Source organism: Periplaneta americana, chromosome 2, assembly GCF_040183065.1.
Source record: "Periplaneta americana isolate PAMFEO1 chromosome 2, P.americana_PAMFEO1_priV1, whole genome shotgun sequence".
In the NCBI taxonomy this organism is placed as follows: domain Eukaryota; kingdom Metazoa; phylum Arthropoda; class Insecta; order Blattodea; family Blattidae; genus Periplaneta; species Periplaneta americana.
In genome coordinates, this window is record NC_091118.1 from 217,484,064 (window position 1) to 217,502,695 (window position 18,632).

Below are 18,632 nucleotides of genomic sequence, written 5' to 3' on the forward strand. Positions count from 1 at the left end.
TATGTATTTACATCATTTTTTTTTGTGAAAATATGTGTTTTTATGTGAAATAAAATTCGAATTTTAAACTTGAAACTTCATGTTCGGAATATTTAACTTTGTTAGTTGTGTTTTATCACACGCAAAAATAATATTTAATTACATAGGAATCCGCTCCTTAATGATGATGAATACGGTTCAGTGCCAGACTCTATATAGAAAGTAATGTACGAATTGTTACACGCACACATCCTCACATTGAGATAAAAATGTTACGTACAGTATGTGGGAACACACTACAACTTACGACACTTTAACTAAATCAACGTCAGTAACTTAGTTTTATTTTTTTTTATTAGTGAGGGAATTGATTAAGAACTGAAGACATTAGGCCTAAACATTTGAAAATACAAGTTCAATTGCATAGGCTTATATAAATTATTTCCAGGTCATAAATTGAAGTAATGAGTTTCTGAAAAAAAAAAAAAAGGAAAATCATTCCTTACCGGTTGGCAACGCAGTTTCGAGTAATATGGGCGTCTGGATGTTCGAATAATGCTCGAATTCAGTTTTCTAATTGGCTTTCCTTATCGTAATATGAAATCTCTCACTGTCTACATTGTAATAAAAAAATTCAGAATTCATTAACTAATTTCACACCTCTGAAACGCGATTCTTCCTTCTTCTTAATCAATTCCATTCAACCACAATGCCGAGCACTGCGCCACGGCTGTTCACAGAACATTAGAGTCAAGGTCGACGACGCTTGCCAACCTACAGCGCTACGTGAATAGTGATCAAGACAAATAAGTTTCTCTCCTCAGGTTTTCATCAGGAGGTCGCTTTTGCTATCTTGTTGAAGGAGATATCTTGAGGATATTCAATATCCAACACTAGAAACCGCTATCCATCCGAAAGGTGTACTGTATACGGCCTACAGTCGTACATCTGAAATTTATTACAAAATCAAAGGTGAAATAGAATATCTTGCCTACACCACATTTGATTCTGCTATTTGTGCTAACACGAAAATCCACATTTTCAAGAAAATTAGGTACTGTACTCTTATCATAGAAGTAACACAAGCTACTTGTGAACTATAAAATAGTTCCGTTATTTTCTCTATGTTTTTGTCTACATCAAAACTGCTCAAATCCACACAAACCCTAGATTTTAATTTACATCTACTGGAACATGTGAAACAAAACCAGTTTATTATTATTATTATTATTATTATTATTATTATTATTATTGCATTAAATTAATTCAGATTAGTACAGATTAATTATTTCTGTGTTGAGAGACAACTAACATAACGAACATCTATTTCTCTGTTGAATCTGACGCCATGCAAACCAGCGGGTGGACAGGTTTCCAAGCCAGACCAGGTTTTTGTCAAAACAGTCTTACATCACGTCCTGATCCATTACACCCTGCCTGACAAATTATTCCTCTACGCCAGTTACATTTCTGTTGGACCTGCATTCTTTTCTTGCTTTGCTAGGCTGCCTCGCCTTTAGATCTCACTCGAACGGATTTTTTGCCTCCCAACGAACAAAACATTCCCTTTCCCTATCTCATTTTCAATCTCGCAAACTTCGTGATTTCCAATGCGTCATTAGCAATGAAGAACTCTATGGCTCATCTTTCTTCAGCTCGGTCGTGCCGTCTCGTACCCAAATATCTAATAGGACAATAACATTTTGATGGGCATGCAAACATTTATAGCCTTGGTTCCTACTGCAGTGCCAGTCTGCAACAAAGCGTTGGGGAAGTGAGCCCGACTTGCTTGTACTATACCTGGCCCTGTACTCCTGAAATGTGTCGTTTCCAAGGTTCTACTTACTTCTCCCGCTCGAGCAGGCTGAAGGCCAGGTCATTGTCGGCACCCCCGACTAGACAGAGCACCGCGAGCAGGCACGAAGCCCGGACCACGGAACGCAGATTCACAGCCATGCCGCCCTCCGTGCAGCGACTGAGCTATTCTTGGAGCACGTGCAGATGAGCAGCGCAGGGCATGCCGGGAGCGCTGAGTCAGGGCTCGCCACGAATAACGACGGATGCCCCGAGAGAGCGCGCATGTTAGCTCCATTCCTGAATAGGAATTATTGTTATGGTGTCAATTGTGTAGGGAAAATATTATTTAAAACAGTGGCATAACTGCCCGCGGACAGGAGTCGCAAGGGGACCTCACAAGAGCATTAAAAATTATAGATAACATGGAGAGAGGCCGTAGCAGACCACTAACATGCTAGGAAGCAGGACTAGATGCAGTGGATGTGTCCCGTGCCACGAGAAAATGTAGGAACATTATTAAATAACCAAGTGTAATACCAAGGCAACTTAATTCATATTTTAAGCGTTCAAAATGCAATTTCGGATTTTGTAAGATGTTTAAAAAGAAAGGCTACCTTCCAGCGTTCCGGTAAACTTTTTGCCATTACAAATTCCAACGAGATATATTTTATAAGTGAAATTGAAAATTAAAATTGCCGCCACTGCCGAGCCCAAGAGTTTACATTTTCTCATTATTATCGTTGGTGCAAAAGTAACTCATGCAATCTATAGTCCCGTCGCTCTAATTTCCGTCAGCCAATCGCGTTGCAGGTCGGCTACATTTAAACGTGTGCGTCTTGTGATTCGCTGGTGAAGACTTTATTCATTTCTTAAGGCTCGATAAATACTTAATATAATCGCCCGCCATTTTGGCTCTTTCGTTGGAGTTCGCAGGAAGCACACGAAGACGTTATTTTCTGCACAATTATTTGCTGAATTGCAGTGCGTTTGATTTTTTATCATAGGAGCTACGACATGATAATGTTTAACGGTGTGGCAAATAGATTCCTCATATGGTAGCTCGGCAACGAAAGAACAAAAACAGCGAACGATACTACCTACCTAGACTTTATAGAGCCTTCACTTCCTAAGACGTAAGCAAAGAGGAGGAGTCACGCCGGGAATAACAGCGTCGCGACTATAGTGATGCCATCTTCCGTTATTGATCCTGAAACTATAGCTCGAAATCGCAAAATTTCCGTTATATTTAAAATCGATGAGCTCCGTTTGGAACTTATTGTAATATAAGATGTAGGCCAGATATCTTTAAACCTACGTTTTTGTTGTATAATGTAGTCGAGTAATAGAGTTCCGGTAAACTTTTTTCCAGAAAAAAAGCACTGATAATAATAATAATAATAATAATAATAATAATAATAATAATAATAATAATAATAATAATAATAATAATAGATTTAATTTTAAGTTGTATCAAGTTATATTGTTTTAATCTTGAGGTTGTGTTTAGATCAAAGATAAGTTATCTACAGGGAACGGATTTATATGGACTAAAAATATATGAAATATGTAAATATATATGTAGTTATTTTTACCAAAATATGGAATTAAATATGGATTTTTACCAAAATATGGAATTAAATATGGACTTAAAATTATAAAAAAATGACTATGTACGTTAAATATTGGTACATTTTAATCAAACTAAACAAAAAATATAATGGATGTACCTTATCTTCCAATGTAGTTTCAACAAAACACAATTTTTATTGTCTGTTACCATAACAATAGGTTACAAACATTTCTTTCAAGTGCTGAAAAGTGAATCTTCTTCTATTGTCTCTGAGGATAGATTTATACTGACTAAAAGAGCGTTCGACGTCACAAGAAGTAACTGGTACATAATTCAATTTCACAATGTCTGCTGGGGATAAGTCCAAGTTAATCTTCACTGTTGATTCACCACTCATCACAGCAACAACCTTTTGTAGTTCTTCATATCCAGGGTTTTTTGGAAGTACAGTGTCCACCTTAGCTCTTACTGCATCTGCAACTTTACCTCTACCACGATTCAGTTGTTCCACAGTACTATTTATAATTTCAAAACTTTCAGATAGTGAAAGGTGCCTATTTTGGAGACTTTTGAGCGTTTTTATGATGCATGAAAATGTATGCTGAATGTGAGCTAAGTCATTCTTCACACTTATGTCACAGGTAACTGTTTTCGCAGTATCAATTGAGACTGCATCTTCAGAGTCCAATGCAAGGAGAACATTGTTAATAGAGTCTATATGTTCGGCATAATATTCAACTGCTTCTAGCCATGTACCCCATCTAGTTAAAATTGGCTTTGGTGGCAATGGAATTTCAGGGTACATTTCTTTCAACACGTTAACTCTACTGGGAGCTTTGAGAAATACTTTTTTCACTGATGAAATCAACAAATCTACTTTAGGGAAATTGTCTCTGACCACTTCTGCCACACGATGAAATGCATGCGCCACACAAGTAAAATGAGTCAATTTAGGATATACAACAGATAATGCTTGTCCAGCTTTGACCATATAAGGGGCAGCATCGCTAATAAAGAATAACACATTATCGTACATAATACCCTTTGGCCACAGGATACCCATAGCTTCGTTGAACAGTTTAACTATAGTTTTGTTATTGCACTTTTCTAGAACATCACAATGTAAAAGAATTCGTTCAGAATATTGTTCACTTAACAAACCGATAACTACATTACCAACAAGTCTACCTTCTTTGTCGGGAGTCTCATCAATGGAAACCCAAATTGAACTATCTTTAATTTCATCTCTTATCTTCTGTATTGTCTCATCGTAGATGGATGGAGCATACGTCTTCCTAAGTGTTGACTCATCCGGGATTGTATGTTGAGTATATTTTTCAAGGAATTCCCTGAAGACCTTATTCTTTAGTTTGTAGAGAGGAATATCAGCAGAGATGAGAGAACGGCACAGGTCGATGTTAAACTCAGATCTTACATTCGATGTTGTTGGTTGTGTTAAAAACAATTGTCTCTGCTTGGAATTTAGTTGTTTGTTGGCCTGATGTTTACTAGTTGTAATGTGTTGTTGCACCAGGAACTTTTTTGTAGATGATACTGCACACTGACACAAATTACAAAATAATATTTTATTGTCAGTTGATAAACCATCTTCTTTAAATTCTGAAATGTAACTTGTTAGTTTTGATTTTAAATTGACTGAATGACGTACTTTTGGCATATTTACCGTCTTTATAGTATGATTTACAAAACTGAACCTATGTGTACTCTGACTGGCATTTAACTGTTGAGCTGCACAACTGAAGTCTGTTAAAAATTTTAAATTAAATTAATACAGTTTTGTAACTTACTTTCCCATTGTTGATAGGACTGCTAATTTTCAAATAACTCTGATGTTAAAGGGATTACTGAACATGTGTTTAAATCTCTATTGTTGAAATGTATTTTTAAAAGTTAATGGAATTTTGTTTTGTTTTATTGTTAAACCTAATATAATATGGACTGTTTTATATGAAATATGGAAAATATATGGAAATTAACGAAAATATGTACTAAACTCTAAAATATGGAAAAATATGGAAAATAAAAGTAGGATTTTTCAACCCTACACATTGTGAAACATAAAGATAATGCAAAATATAAATTATATTAGCTTTATAAGTAAATATGTATTTACATATAAATCCTTTCCCTGGTTATCTATGTACCTGTCATTCGAATAAATTAATAAATAAATAAATATTTTTTTTAATCCAATGCCACCAGGTTGTCTTTTCGACATTTCTGGTCTTCTCTCCTGGCCGTGGCTTAATTGTAACCCACTTCTGAGGTTGGGGCGCCTGGAAGGCGGAGTAACATTACCCCGATGATGTGATAGGATGATCATGATAATGTGGTGCCAGGAGAGGTCTTAAATCTAAACTTAACCTAAATTCCAGACCATGGACGAACAACTATGCTCTAACCGGGAATCGAACCCGGGACCTCATGAACTATAGTCAGAAGCTCTGACCACTAGACCATGAGGCTGGTCATAAATAAATAATAATAGTAATAAATAATTTATTCTGGCAGGGTTACGGCCGTATGAATGAAAAGAAATACAGAATACATTGTTATCACAAAAATATTATACACAGTGTGGAAATAATATAAATGTGCAGATTTTATCACCTTATTCCTTGGATAGACTACAACAAAAATTCTAATACCAAATTAGTCTTAAATGAAAAGCTTACTTTCCCCCCTAAATGTTAAGTGGACAAGACGTACTATCCGTACGATTATGATATTTACTCCCACCATTAGGCAAGCTGATAAGGAATGATTTATCCCTTTTCAGTTTTCTTGCAAATTAAATAAAACGATTAACGCTTATCGTTATTTCTTGTCATAGCGAGTCTAGCAGTCCTGCTGCTGCAATGCTGCCGGCGATGCGCTGTTGCCAAAATACGCAGACTTCGAGCCTATTTTCTGATTAACCATGCGAATTATTGAACGCATGATAAGTTAATTTATTTTAATTTATTGCTTTGCCCCCTTCAACATGAATAGTTACATGACTTGCACTCTGCATACGTTAAGACAAAAGGAAGCAGCAAAATATGCATAAGCTACAATAACATCGAACTTCAATTAAATTACAATTTTATTACCTCATAAAGTAGTAACAATCATGAATTATACTCTACGGTCTACAAACAATGGCTGCATCCTTTCTCTAAGGAAATGGAAAATACTAGACGTTGGTCTTTCAAAATAATCCAATTTCATACATATATTATGTTTTACATGATCTAAACCAAACTGAGTGAATCGCTACCATTCAGAGCGAACGTTACATTCTTGTTCGCGGGCGGCCATATGGTCGTGCACCACCAATATTTTCTTAAATTTAAGAATGCATATTTTTCGTTTAACAGAGTGCACTGGATTCGTATGTTACGGTTAAACGAGGCACATCTGTCGATAAGCACTTCAAAGAGCATACAAGTTGCGAAGTCTGAGGTAGGGACCAAAGACGTTATATAGTATACTAGACTCACACAGAGCGCTGGTGTGCTATCCAAAATTGAAACCATTCTGCGCATGTTTACGCCGCCATGCTACTGGTAGAAATAGGGCGGTAAACACGATTGTCTTACTTGTCCTTTGTTTTGTCTCGGGTGTTTTTAGTGAACAGTGTAAAAGTAATGGCAATAGAATTTTGAAAGATGATATATGATAATATATTATCGCCGCGGACTCATGCTTAACATGTCGGCATCATACAATAACGTGCGGTGTGCTTTTAAAACATAATTTTGCCGATCGATTGTTGCTCTGTAGGTTTCACTCTAAGCGTCACGTTGTCACGTCTACTTCCTCGATAAGAATAAGCACTAGTTTGTTATATTGTTAAATGGCTATTATTATTATTATTATTATTATTATTATTATTATTATTATTATTATTATTATTATTATTACTATTAGTATTATTTCATATACGAGTACGTTGGCTTTCTTAACTCTTAATAATAACTCTTTAATAATAATTTTTAATCACATACCTTAATGTTCGTCCTCAGCACAAGACATTGCAACCTCGGTTTTAGTCCACGTGGATTAGACAAGTAAGTGTTATTTAATAATGGAAGCAGCTTATTGGTTGCATTATTGAAATTGAGGCGAGTGATTGGAGAGGCGACACAAGAAATTGAAAACAGTAATACATTTCAAAGACCTGCCGAATTTTATGCATGAGGCCGCTCAAAGACCTGCCGAATGTTAACCATGAGAGCGCGGCGATAATACCATCCCTGTTTAATTTTCCAAGCCATTTGCGAAAGGTACGATATAATATTATCTCTGTTGTTACAATATCAATATCATTAAAATCAATCAATAGTTCACGACAATAAAGAATACTTAATTGTTAGTACAGGTATATCAGACTGTAGAGAAATCCTACTGAGTGAATTATTTAGACTTACACATCAGATGTTAAAACATTAGTGGAAAGATAACTTTTTGTTTTTATTATGTAAATTAATTTATCTGCAAGATAATAAACTTTCATTCAAGATCCATATATGGATAAATAATTATACAGATAATAAATAAATAAATAAATAAATAACTATAATAGCTAAGCCTTCTTTGTGAACTTATGATTCAGAGTTCACCTATAAATAACTCTTTTACATTTTGGCGGATATATTTTATTAACAAAAGCAAGGAATGGTATCTTATTGATATTACATATGTGCGTAAAAATTATGTACCAACACTCCGCAAGCAATGATAATATATCTATTTTATTTACTTAAAATAACAATACAATATGTAAAAAATCCACACATAAAAAGTATGTGTTTTTTTTTATCTTGCATAAACTGATTGTTTAGTTTTTAGGTCTTCACGTTACCTATTGTTTGCAATGTATTAGGTACCGATACTTTTTATAATTGATAGCATTCCCTTTATTAATTGAAGAATGAATTCAATGTACAGTAATTTGGCTACCTTCGCACATTATATTTTGCCAGATTACTTATGACCTGTGGTCTAGAAGTACCGGTAATATAATTTTCGATTCTCTAAAACTTAACAACAGGCCTATACTGATTATCACATATTTATTTCACCTAAGAATTTGATTATAATAAGAACTTGTGTAATCAAGGTGCATATATTTATGTCTTGTGATCTAAGAGTAATGTATGTTAATATAATTTTAGATTCACTGAAGCCTAACAATATGCTGATTATCGTAAAATTATACAATCTATAATGTGTATTGTGTAGGCCTATTTGTGGATGTATCAGTATGTTTTCTATAAATTGCTGCGTACGTATTTTCTTTTCTTTAATGTTCTAACGCATATCAATGAAACTTTGAATATGTTTATTTCGTCCTAATTTTACGTTAAACGTCGAAAATGGCCATAATCTGTCAATTTTAGATCATCACAGCGTTAAATTGCGTGTTTTACGTTCTGCTATTATGCGTCTGCTCTCCAACAATATGGCGGCAAGCGCAGCGTTCAATTTGCCCCGGTTTCCTCGTTTCGCGCAGCCGAGACTGTAGGGGCTTGGTACATGGTGGAAACATAGTAGAGGTGTGGGACAAGCTGTTCGTGTTTTCGTTCAGTCTGCGCATGACGTCACCTTTACTGCAGGCCGCACTCGAATGACACAGTCAACATAACAGATTGTTGATGGTTAGATCTGCGTCCATAGATTTAAATGAATAAATAAAACTCATGATTTGTGTATTCAGTAAATATTGACAGTATAGGCTATAATAGGGTCTATCTTGAAGTGATAACATTATAAAATAGTGAACAATAAATTAAATTCAAGAGTCAAGAAATAATGTAATATGGTAGTGCAACGTTAATAATTGCCTTCTGTAATATACAAGTACTTTTATAATAATTATAATACGTTATGCTACAAATATGCACAAAATTAGGTCCATATATCACACAAATTATATTACACATGAACTCAAATACAATAGGAACTACCTTGAAATGATAACGTAATAAAATTATGATCTATTACATATTAAACTCAAGTTTCAAGAAACAATGTGATATGGCAGTGTGTCATTAATAATATTGCCTTCTGTAATATACACGTGGTTTTATAATAATTACAATACAATGTGTAATAAATATATACATACTTAGATCTATACAGTTATTTATAACATACATTATTTTGTACATGAATTCAAATACTTTCGAACCTTCACTAACATATGTATATGAATTTCTTGGAATAATTTGTCATTATAGTAAACAAATATTTTTATATATTCAGGCTATTGGAGACATAATATAGTCTACTACATTATTTACCTTATTATTCCACACACGACATAATATAATTTCACCATTATAAATCCCACTCTGTTAAGTAAATACTTATTCTTATGCAATCTTTTTCATTTTCTTTATAATATTTCTCTTTGAAATTCCAGACATTTTTATTATTTTATTAATTTCTTTAATTCCAATAAATGTTCTTGTTCTAACCAATGTCGTAATTACTTCTGGCGGAAGAGGAGAACTGATTTCTGCTTCGTTTTTCATGGCTGAATTAACCAAATTTACAGTCTTTTTTATTATAAATTTCTTATGAGAAACAGAATCTCCGTGTACATCTGAGAATGTACTGTCAACAAGCATGGCAACCAATTGCAGATCCTTAGAAGGGAGAATTAAGTTTCCACGGGACACTGTAGTAATCCAGTCTTTTTGATTAGCAGAAGTTGACAATTTTGTGGGAATTCCAAGATTCGGGTATTGCTCCATATGTTTTGATGCAGCATATCCTGCAATATATTTTAATCCTTCCTGGCATATCCGCTGTCTTGCAAAGATTTCATATATTTTTTCTGGGAGGCCTATATTTTCTTCAGGATCTCGATCGTTGGTAAATTTAACCGGTTTCAGTATGCCTTTAAGAAATTCTGCCGTTGCACATAGTTCTTTCTGCAGATTATGATTGACTTCTGATTGGCTTGTACTAGGACCCACTATTGATGCCCCTTCTTCCGAGAGCAAATCGGAGGTGTTTTTGTTCTCACAAAACTGAGATAATGGATTTCGACCTAGTATGTACCACTTCAGTCTATGTTTAATATCTAAAGCAGAGGGATGATCGTTTGTTCTACCCATGCTTCTAATTTCCGAAAAAAAGTTTTATACCAGATCTTGGTTAAGTTTTCTTGTGATGATGTATTCAATTTTGTACTTGTACCTCATTGCCTCATACAACAATGTTAATGATTTATTATTTATTAGAATCCCCTCCTGATAAGGTAATTTCCTGTTTGCTTCTCCTACTTTAACTGTGGTCATGAAGTCATTCATTTCTGAGAGTATAATATTCTGATCTTGAAGGTTTATTCCGTAACTATGCAGCCCACTGTGGGTACCGAATTTAGAAACGGTATTAAATAAATCAAACCAATCATTAGTTAATTTTATTGCCTTTGAAGTTTCTTTCCATTCATTTGATCTCAACAGCTCGTTTTCACCACACCATTTCAAAGCCTTTGCAACTCTGTTGGAAAATTATTGTGCTGCCAAACTAACTTTTTGTCTTTGGGTACCACGGACACTTAAGTGTAACGGAGTTAACTTGTAAGCTAATTTTGTATCAGAGGACGAGGATGCACGTAAAAGTTCATGAATTGGTTCTGATGAAATGTTCAATCCGTTCAAGTTGAAACCATGATCTAGAAAGTGATTTCTGTGTAATTTCAATATATGTGGAGCGTCTGAAAAAACAAATATTTCTTGAGTTGAATCATTTGGATTAGAAAAACTGCAATTTAGTTTGGTAGAAATTTTCAAATCACGTCACAATTTTCTGTTACTTCCACCTAAATCGCTAACTGTGGCCACAACTTGAAAACCACTGCCTTCTAACTGGCAAATTATGTCTGTTAGGATTTCTTTTGTCATTGTCTGATCATATTTATAGTATACGGGCTGCTTCCACCTTGCAAACAAACCACGTGCAAAAACAACCTGCACTGCCTTATGAGGTCCAATTATTTGTTCTTCCCTACTGTCAAAAGAAACCTCCTCATTTAAATACATTTCATCAAATGCTAATACTGTTACACGCTCTAACTCCAACATATTTGTAGCTCTCGCCTTCATTAATTTTAAGACATCATGAAGTACCCCTTCCTCAAGCGATAATTGTTTTACTGCCCATTTTCTCAGAGTTGACAAATCAGGTAACGGGTAATTTAATTTTGTTCTTACGTATCGGTATGTTTTTGGACTTAGGTTTCGAAGTGTTATTGCAGTACCGTAATCTTCTACAGACCATTTCACCCTACGCTTTTTATTCAAAAGAGCATCAATTTGCCCAATAGTGAAAAATGGTTTCAAAATTTCAGCCACTTTAGATTTAACTTCTGTTTGTCTAATGTTTTTCAATGAAATTACATCCTCATGTAATTTTCTTTTGTCTTCTTCATGTTTCCTGTTGGCAGCTGTCAATTCCTTAATCCTCGTTTCTAGAGAGTAATTCTTCTCTTCTAATTCTTGAATTCTTTGTATTAGTATTTGGCATTCCTCTGTGACAGTAGACTCAGTGGCTCCGCGATTTTCCATTGTTACATTAGTGCTGGATGCACCTGTTGCGCTGAAGTGAAAGAAAGCTAATAGGTACAGTAGCCTACATGCAATCAGGGGCGTATTTAGGCCTCGGCAGACTAAGCAGCTGCCTAGGACGGCAGATTTGAGGGAGTGACTTTTAAGCTATTACTGTAAATTTTTTATATGTTTTTCAAATTTTATTCATAACTCTTTTAAAGAGTACATGAACTTAAACGCACAATGAAAAGGATATGAATAACAATGGCAACAATCAGTTCAAATTATGTATTGTAATTAATGTCTAGTTAGGCTTATTAAAGAAAATGTACTCAACGCAATGAGCTGCGATCGCTGTCTGCAGTAAAGATGACGTCACACGCCTCGGCCGCTATCGCAACAGCATGCGCAGTCCCACACCTTTACTATGTTTCCACCATGGGCTTGGTAGGGACCTACAACTTCAGCGCTCAAGTTTCGACGTGCTTTGCTGACCGGAGCCTACAGCTGCACGTGCACCATAGATAATAGATGTGCACGGAGCATGTTACGAGAGGGAAGCAGAGAACTGATGCGCTCCTGGTGGCTTGGCTCTGAAGCTTAACATGTGAACATTTGAACGCGAAATGGGCAGTTTTGGTAATCAAATTATAAAGATTTTTTAATTTGTTATTTTATGGCGCTTTATCAACTGCTATGGTTACCTTTATCAACTGCTATGAGTGAAATGAAGGTAATGCCGGCGAAATGAGTCCAGGGTCCAGAGCCGAAAGTTACCCAGCATTTGCTCTTAATGAGTTGAGGAAAACTCCGGAAAAACCTCAACTAGGTAACTTGTCCCAACCAAGATGTGAACCCGGGCCTGCTCGTTTCAGGTCAGGCACGCTAACAGTTACTCCACAGCGTGGATTATAAAGCTGGTAAAAGATGAATGTTATTATTTTTGTGTGTTAATGTTATTTAATTAGGATAATAAATAAACATTTCTTTAGATCATATATAACTATTTAAAGGGTGTAATTGATATCTTGCTATTTGAAGTGTTCTATCAATGAGGAAGTGTGTTGTGTCAGTGAAGTGTGTAGTGTCAGTGAAGTCTATTGTGTAAGTGAAGTGTGTTGGTGTCAGTGAAGTGGCTGTGCAAAGTATTTGAACAGTGAAATGGTTAGAAGTGTTAGTGAAATCAGGTAGAATCAGTGCAGTGAGTGAGTTGACAGCGAAATAAGTGTAGTGCCGAAAGCTACTTGTGCAGGTATGAACCTGTCGCACTCGTGGGTCTTAGTTCGAACTTAGGGTTAAGATACAAATTAGATTTACTTTAAATGTTATTTTAAGTGGCCATGCTTCATTTAATTTAGGATGCTCATTACTATTTTATTATTATTATTATTATTATTATTATTATTATTATTATTATTATTATTATTATTATTATTATTATTACTATTATTATTATTATTATTAATTATTGTTTTTATTAGTTGTGTTTATTATTAATTGTCATTATTGAGTGTAATTAGTTACCACTGCCACCGGGTATATACCCATTTGCTGTGTGAATACATACATACATACATACATACATACATACATACATACATACATACATACAAATAAAACATTAGTTATTCTGATCAAATTTTCACTGTCATATTTTCTTAATTAAATAACATAAACACACCAACGACTCATCAGATTCTCATCTCAAAATAAAAATGGTAGCCATGTTGTTCTGTGTGCTTTCCCACCAACACCCAATCAGAAAATTCTGTTGAAACGTTTAGCACTACTGGTGGCAGGGCAATAAAACAACGGCCTGGATCAGCTTATCTCAGTTTGCATGCAGGGCTAATTTCATATGTTCAGTTATGAACGAAGTCGATTGTTCAAACTGCGTTTTCTTCATTAAACTTGGAAGTTAAATGATTAGACCACATCAAGCTAACGACCATACATTTACGCATGTAGATGCCAAGGAAAAGGTAAGTTTCATAATAAGCCTACACGATTTTTAAAAATTGTGGCTGAGTGGGCGCATAGCTGTACCTACAACGCCACGTACTGAACTCTGTTAGAGCGCGGAGAATGAACAATGCTCAGTTCACGTTAAATAAAATCTTGGAAAATTTGAAATAAATTCTACAACATAATTTTAATTAATTGTTTAAAACATGCAGACAATAAAATAAGTTTATTTCAAAATTAAATTGAAAAGATTTAGAAATATTTCTACTCTCCCATTTCAATTGAATATTTTGAGAATGTAAACAATAATGATGCTTATGTACGTTGTAAAAACAATTTTTTTTTAACATTTAAAACTCTAAAGGAAAAAAATAAAAATACGATCTGCTTATTTCACGTTAAACGAACTAAATTAAAAATATTATTTTTAAACTCTTCGATTTAATTTTAATTAAATATTAAGTGAACACAAATAACAAGAAAAGCTTATTTTACGTTGTACATATTAATGATTCAAAAAACCTCCGTTTGTCATACTACAAGTATTTTCTTCAGCCAATTAGAAATAATTCTCTTCCACTTTAATTTTTAATGTAGCAACCGGTAAACTTGTATGTATGTATTTATTCACACTGCAATGGGTATATACCCGGTGGCAGTGGTAACTAATTACACTCAATAAAGACAATAATAAACACAATTAATAAAACATACAATTAATAATAATACTAATAATTAATACTAACAATAATTAATAATAATAATAATAATAATTAATACTAACAATAATTAATAATAATAATAATAATTATTATTATTATTATTATTATTATTATTATTATTATTATTATTATTATTATTATTATTTTATAACAGGGAACATCCTAAATTAAATGAAGCACGATCAGTTAAAATAACATTTAAAGTAAATCTAATTTGTACCTTAAACCTATGTTCGAACTAAAACCCACGAGTATGATATGTTCATATCTGCACAAGTACCTTTCAACACTACACTCATTTCGCTGTCAACTCACTCACTGCACTGGAACTACGACACATTTCACTGATTCTATCCTGATTTCACTAACACTTCAAAAACATTTCACTGTTCAAATACTTTGCACTGCCACTGTAAACTATAAAGCTTCACTGACAGGAACACGTTTCACTTACTCAACACACTTCACTGACACCACACACTTCACTGACACAACATAATTCTTCACTGATAGAACACTTCAATAACAAAATATCAATTACACCCTTTAAATAAAACTTGCATACAAGAAATCAAATTTCGTTTAAAAGCACTTCTGTGTGTTATGTTAAAGTAAGTGGATGTAATCAAGACTCAGAGTCTGACGTACGTAATTTATTACGTAATCCGAAATGGTATTTTATTTGAGTTTCAGAATACCACGTGCCTCTTAAAATAACTTTAAAAAAGTTAAAAGCATACATGTTTTTTATTGCTAGTATAAGGCTGAATAAATAAAAAATACATTAAGAAACGTTACTTGTGCTAAAAATAAATAATTCAGTAATGCACTAACGACGTACTTTCGCAATACCCTATTCCAATCAATTAAGTAAAATGTGGCTAGTAAATTGACAAGGTTTTGCCACTTTATGTTGTTTCACCTCTGACGTGATTGGTCTAGGTGGATACCATATACATTTTAATCTCATGCGATTATCTGTTGTGTTTTTCTATAAATATTTCACATGCCTAAGAAGGCAGTTTTGGTTTGAACCTGGCCAGTCACCATAACAATGGGCCTACTGTTCTTCTAAATTATTTGTTATAAACGTTTGAAATAGAATTTTAAGTAAATATAACTACAGAAAACAATAATCGAATATGTATGTTCGTTAAATTGCTTATCAACATCACAATGCTATAATTAGCAAATATTACAGCATTTACAGTGTTAAACGTTTTCGGCACAAACTGCCATCTTCAGAACACGTGACAATCAAGAATATGAATACTTCGTGTGGGAACATTACGGCTAAGATACATGTCGATTACATATTAAAATATTTAAAACTAAAGTATATGACATGGACATACAAAATAAACGCTGGCTGAATGATAAAATAAAAATTACATGATTCAAATGATCTTCCTGCAGAAGTTGGCACACGGTGCGATTGTCAGTCTGGTCGTTAAAAGTGATGTGGAGGTTCGTCGTAGCGCACAATCAACACAGGGCTTCTCTTAACCTCCACATCACCAACGAACAACGTGACAAGAGCCACTGAGCAAACAGTGCAACTCATGCTGCACAAAAGGAAACGAGCCTAGCGAGGATAATCGATGAAACAGACCATGAGTCTTCATGTTCCACTGAAAATAGCAACTTTGCTCAAGTTGGCGCTTGTCCCGTTGTTCGGCCGCACGCTTCAATTTATTCACCACTTTACACACCCCTGATTACAATGCTATACTACCAAGCTCACCCTCTGCTTACTGTACTGTCATCCTCTGAGGAGTTTAGTGCTGAGAGGAATGCGGTTCCGACTAGTCTAGCGCGGTGCTGGAGTGGGAGGGAACAGTGACAGCGGCAGTCTGGAAGGAAGTACAATCATACTGAAAACATTCGCCCAGTTTACGAGAGCAGTATGCCTATTAGTTTTCTAACGTATTTTTGGCGAGCTAGAGATACAACCATTCGTACTTACGTGTTCAGAGAAGGAAAGTATTGTAGAACATTGTATTTATTTATTTAGTCTATTATTTATTTATTCTGGTGAAGTTAAGGCCATCACACCATCAGAAATACAAATACAATAAAATAAATAAACATAAAAATCATAATAAAACTACAATAATATAAATGAAAAGAAGAATCATACTATAAAATTTAGTGATTAGTAGAATTGAATTAAATTTGTAAAGTAATCAATTTAAAAAAATAATAATAATAATAATAATAATAATAATAATAATAATAATAATAAACTGCCCCCCATTGAGGGTAGGCTTACGAACACAGTATATCCTCAAAAAAAAATATTATACATACTGTTATTGCAAGTTATCTTGAACCTTCAGAGCGGGGACAGAGGGGCAGAGGGAAAGAAGCGCGTAACTTGGGTGGAGCCAACTGAGTTGTTTGCGCATGCTCCGCAGCATAATCTCTTGTCAAGAAACATAGTACTATTTCCTTCACTGCGTACCAGTAGTGTTACCATGGAGCAGCAACCACAGGGTAGTAATTATGGTGAAATCACACCACCGCGGAGAAAAAGTAACGCTGTTATCCATAGCCGAAAAAGAGAAATTATCGCAAATATAGTTAAGCGTTGCGAGGAGGAAAAATTAATCACATATTTGCTGGAACCTCTTGCTAAGGAATATGACAGAGCGGCTAAATACTCTGGCAAAAGTATTAGTTCCGTGAAGAGAATTAAGAATAATATTGAATTACAACCGAATGAACCTCACACTACTCCGGGAAAGAATAGGTATGTAATGTTTAGAAATTATTGCTATAATAGTTATGTACAATAGTGTGTGTATTGAGCGACATAATGAATCACCATTGTAAGTTATTATTTCCTTATAGTTCTACTAAACATATTATTTCATTCCAGAATTAGGACTTGTGTAAAGTTGAAGTGGACGACTTCGATCAACACGTTATTCGGGATACAATCGAAGAATTCTATCGTGTTCAGAAAGTAGTACCTACGATTAAGAAGATAATTCCGAATGGATGATGCCATTGGCGAAATAATTAATTTTGGAACACGCGATGATGGCAGCAATGATGGGGATATGGATTGTGTATAATTGTAAATCAATGTAAATTCAAATAATAAGCCTTTAAAATATTGTTATAAGAATACGTACATATTAGCTGAAGGTGTAAGTCATGCAGGCCTATATAATGTATAGAAGTAGCTGTAGTAACTCCGCCTTTGCCGTCCCCAGCCCTGATGGGAGAGGAGTGTACACACGATTATATTTAAATACTTACTCATTATAGGTTAATTAAAGCTTGCTACGAAACTATGTTCTCCTCAAAACCGGAGTATCGAGAGAAGATGATGTCTGTATTGAACCAAGTTCTTTTACAGTAGAGAGCCGTAAGGTAAAAGAACCAACTTTTCTGAAAAGAGTCACGTTACCCGAGGGAGGGGCATCCTTGCCGTGTCGTTACGTTGATGAGTACACGCCGTACCGAGCAGTTCCAAAGACAGACTTAGGGGATGTAAGGTTAAAGATAACTTGCAATGACAGTATGTAAACATAGATATTAAGTTTTAAAAAAGGGAAACAAAGAAAAGGGCGTGAAAAATTACAATTGCTATTAATGTGGCACCATGTGATTAATTAGGATTTGGCACGATTTTTTTAACACAATTATCACAATGTCATCCTTCAGAGATGTTGGCAGAGCAAACTGCCGTCGAAATTCTTCGAAAAAAGCTGGTATAGTCCCTCGAGCATCTATGAGCAAGCCGAATACCTCAACGTGAATTAAGGCATATTTCAGCTTGAAATAGTTGACTGTAGGCTCATAGATCGACTTCTTCTCAAGGTGGACCTCGGCTGACTGATGACATTCTACTTCAAAACGTATCGTGGGGTCCACAATGATGCCCTGTTTAGTGTCAGCATTGTACGCTAAAATACCTACTCGTCTCGTTGACCCATTTTCCACAGCATGTTTCCTTAAAAATGACTTGTAACGGTGAAATATTTAATATGAGTAATTCATATAATATTAACATAGCTAACA

At 34.7% G+C, this 18,632-nt stretch overlaps 1 protein-coding gene across 4 annotated transcripts in view; it reads right to left on the bottom strand.

Annotated features, from left to right (window-relative positions):
• Positions 1 to 1,987, bottom strand: part of LOC138695131 (voltage-dependent calcium channel subunit alpha-2/delta-3-like) — a 91,337-nt gene extending 89,350 nt beyond the window's left edge. For 3 of the 4 annotated variants that reach the window (XM_069819552.1, XM_069819551.1, XM_069819550.1), the window contains exon 1: positions 1,826 to 1,987. In XM_069819552.1, coding sequence (XP_069675653.1) covers positions 1,826 to 1,935 — 110 coding nt within the window. In that variant the 5' untranslated portion in view covers positions 1,936 to 1,987. The remainder of the gene's footprint in view (positions 1 to 1,825) is intronic. The other variant, XM_069819553.1, reaches the window with a different exon arrangement.
• Between the last annotated feature and the right edge of the window lie 16,645 nt (positions 1,988 to 18,632).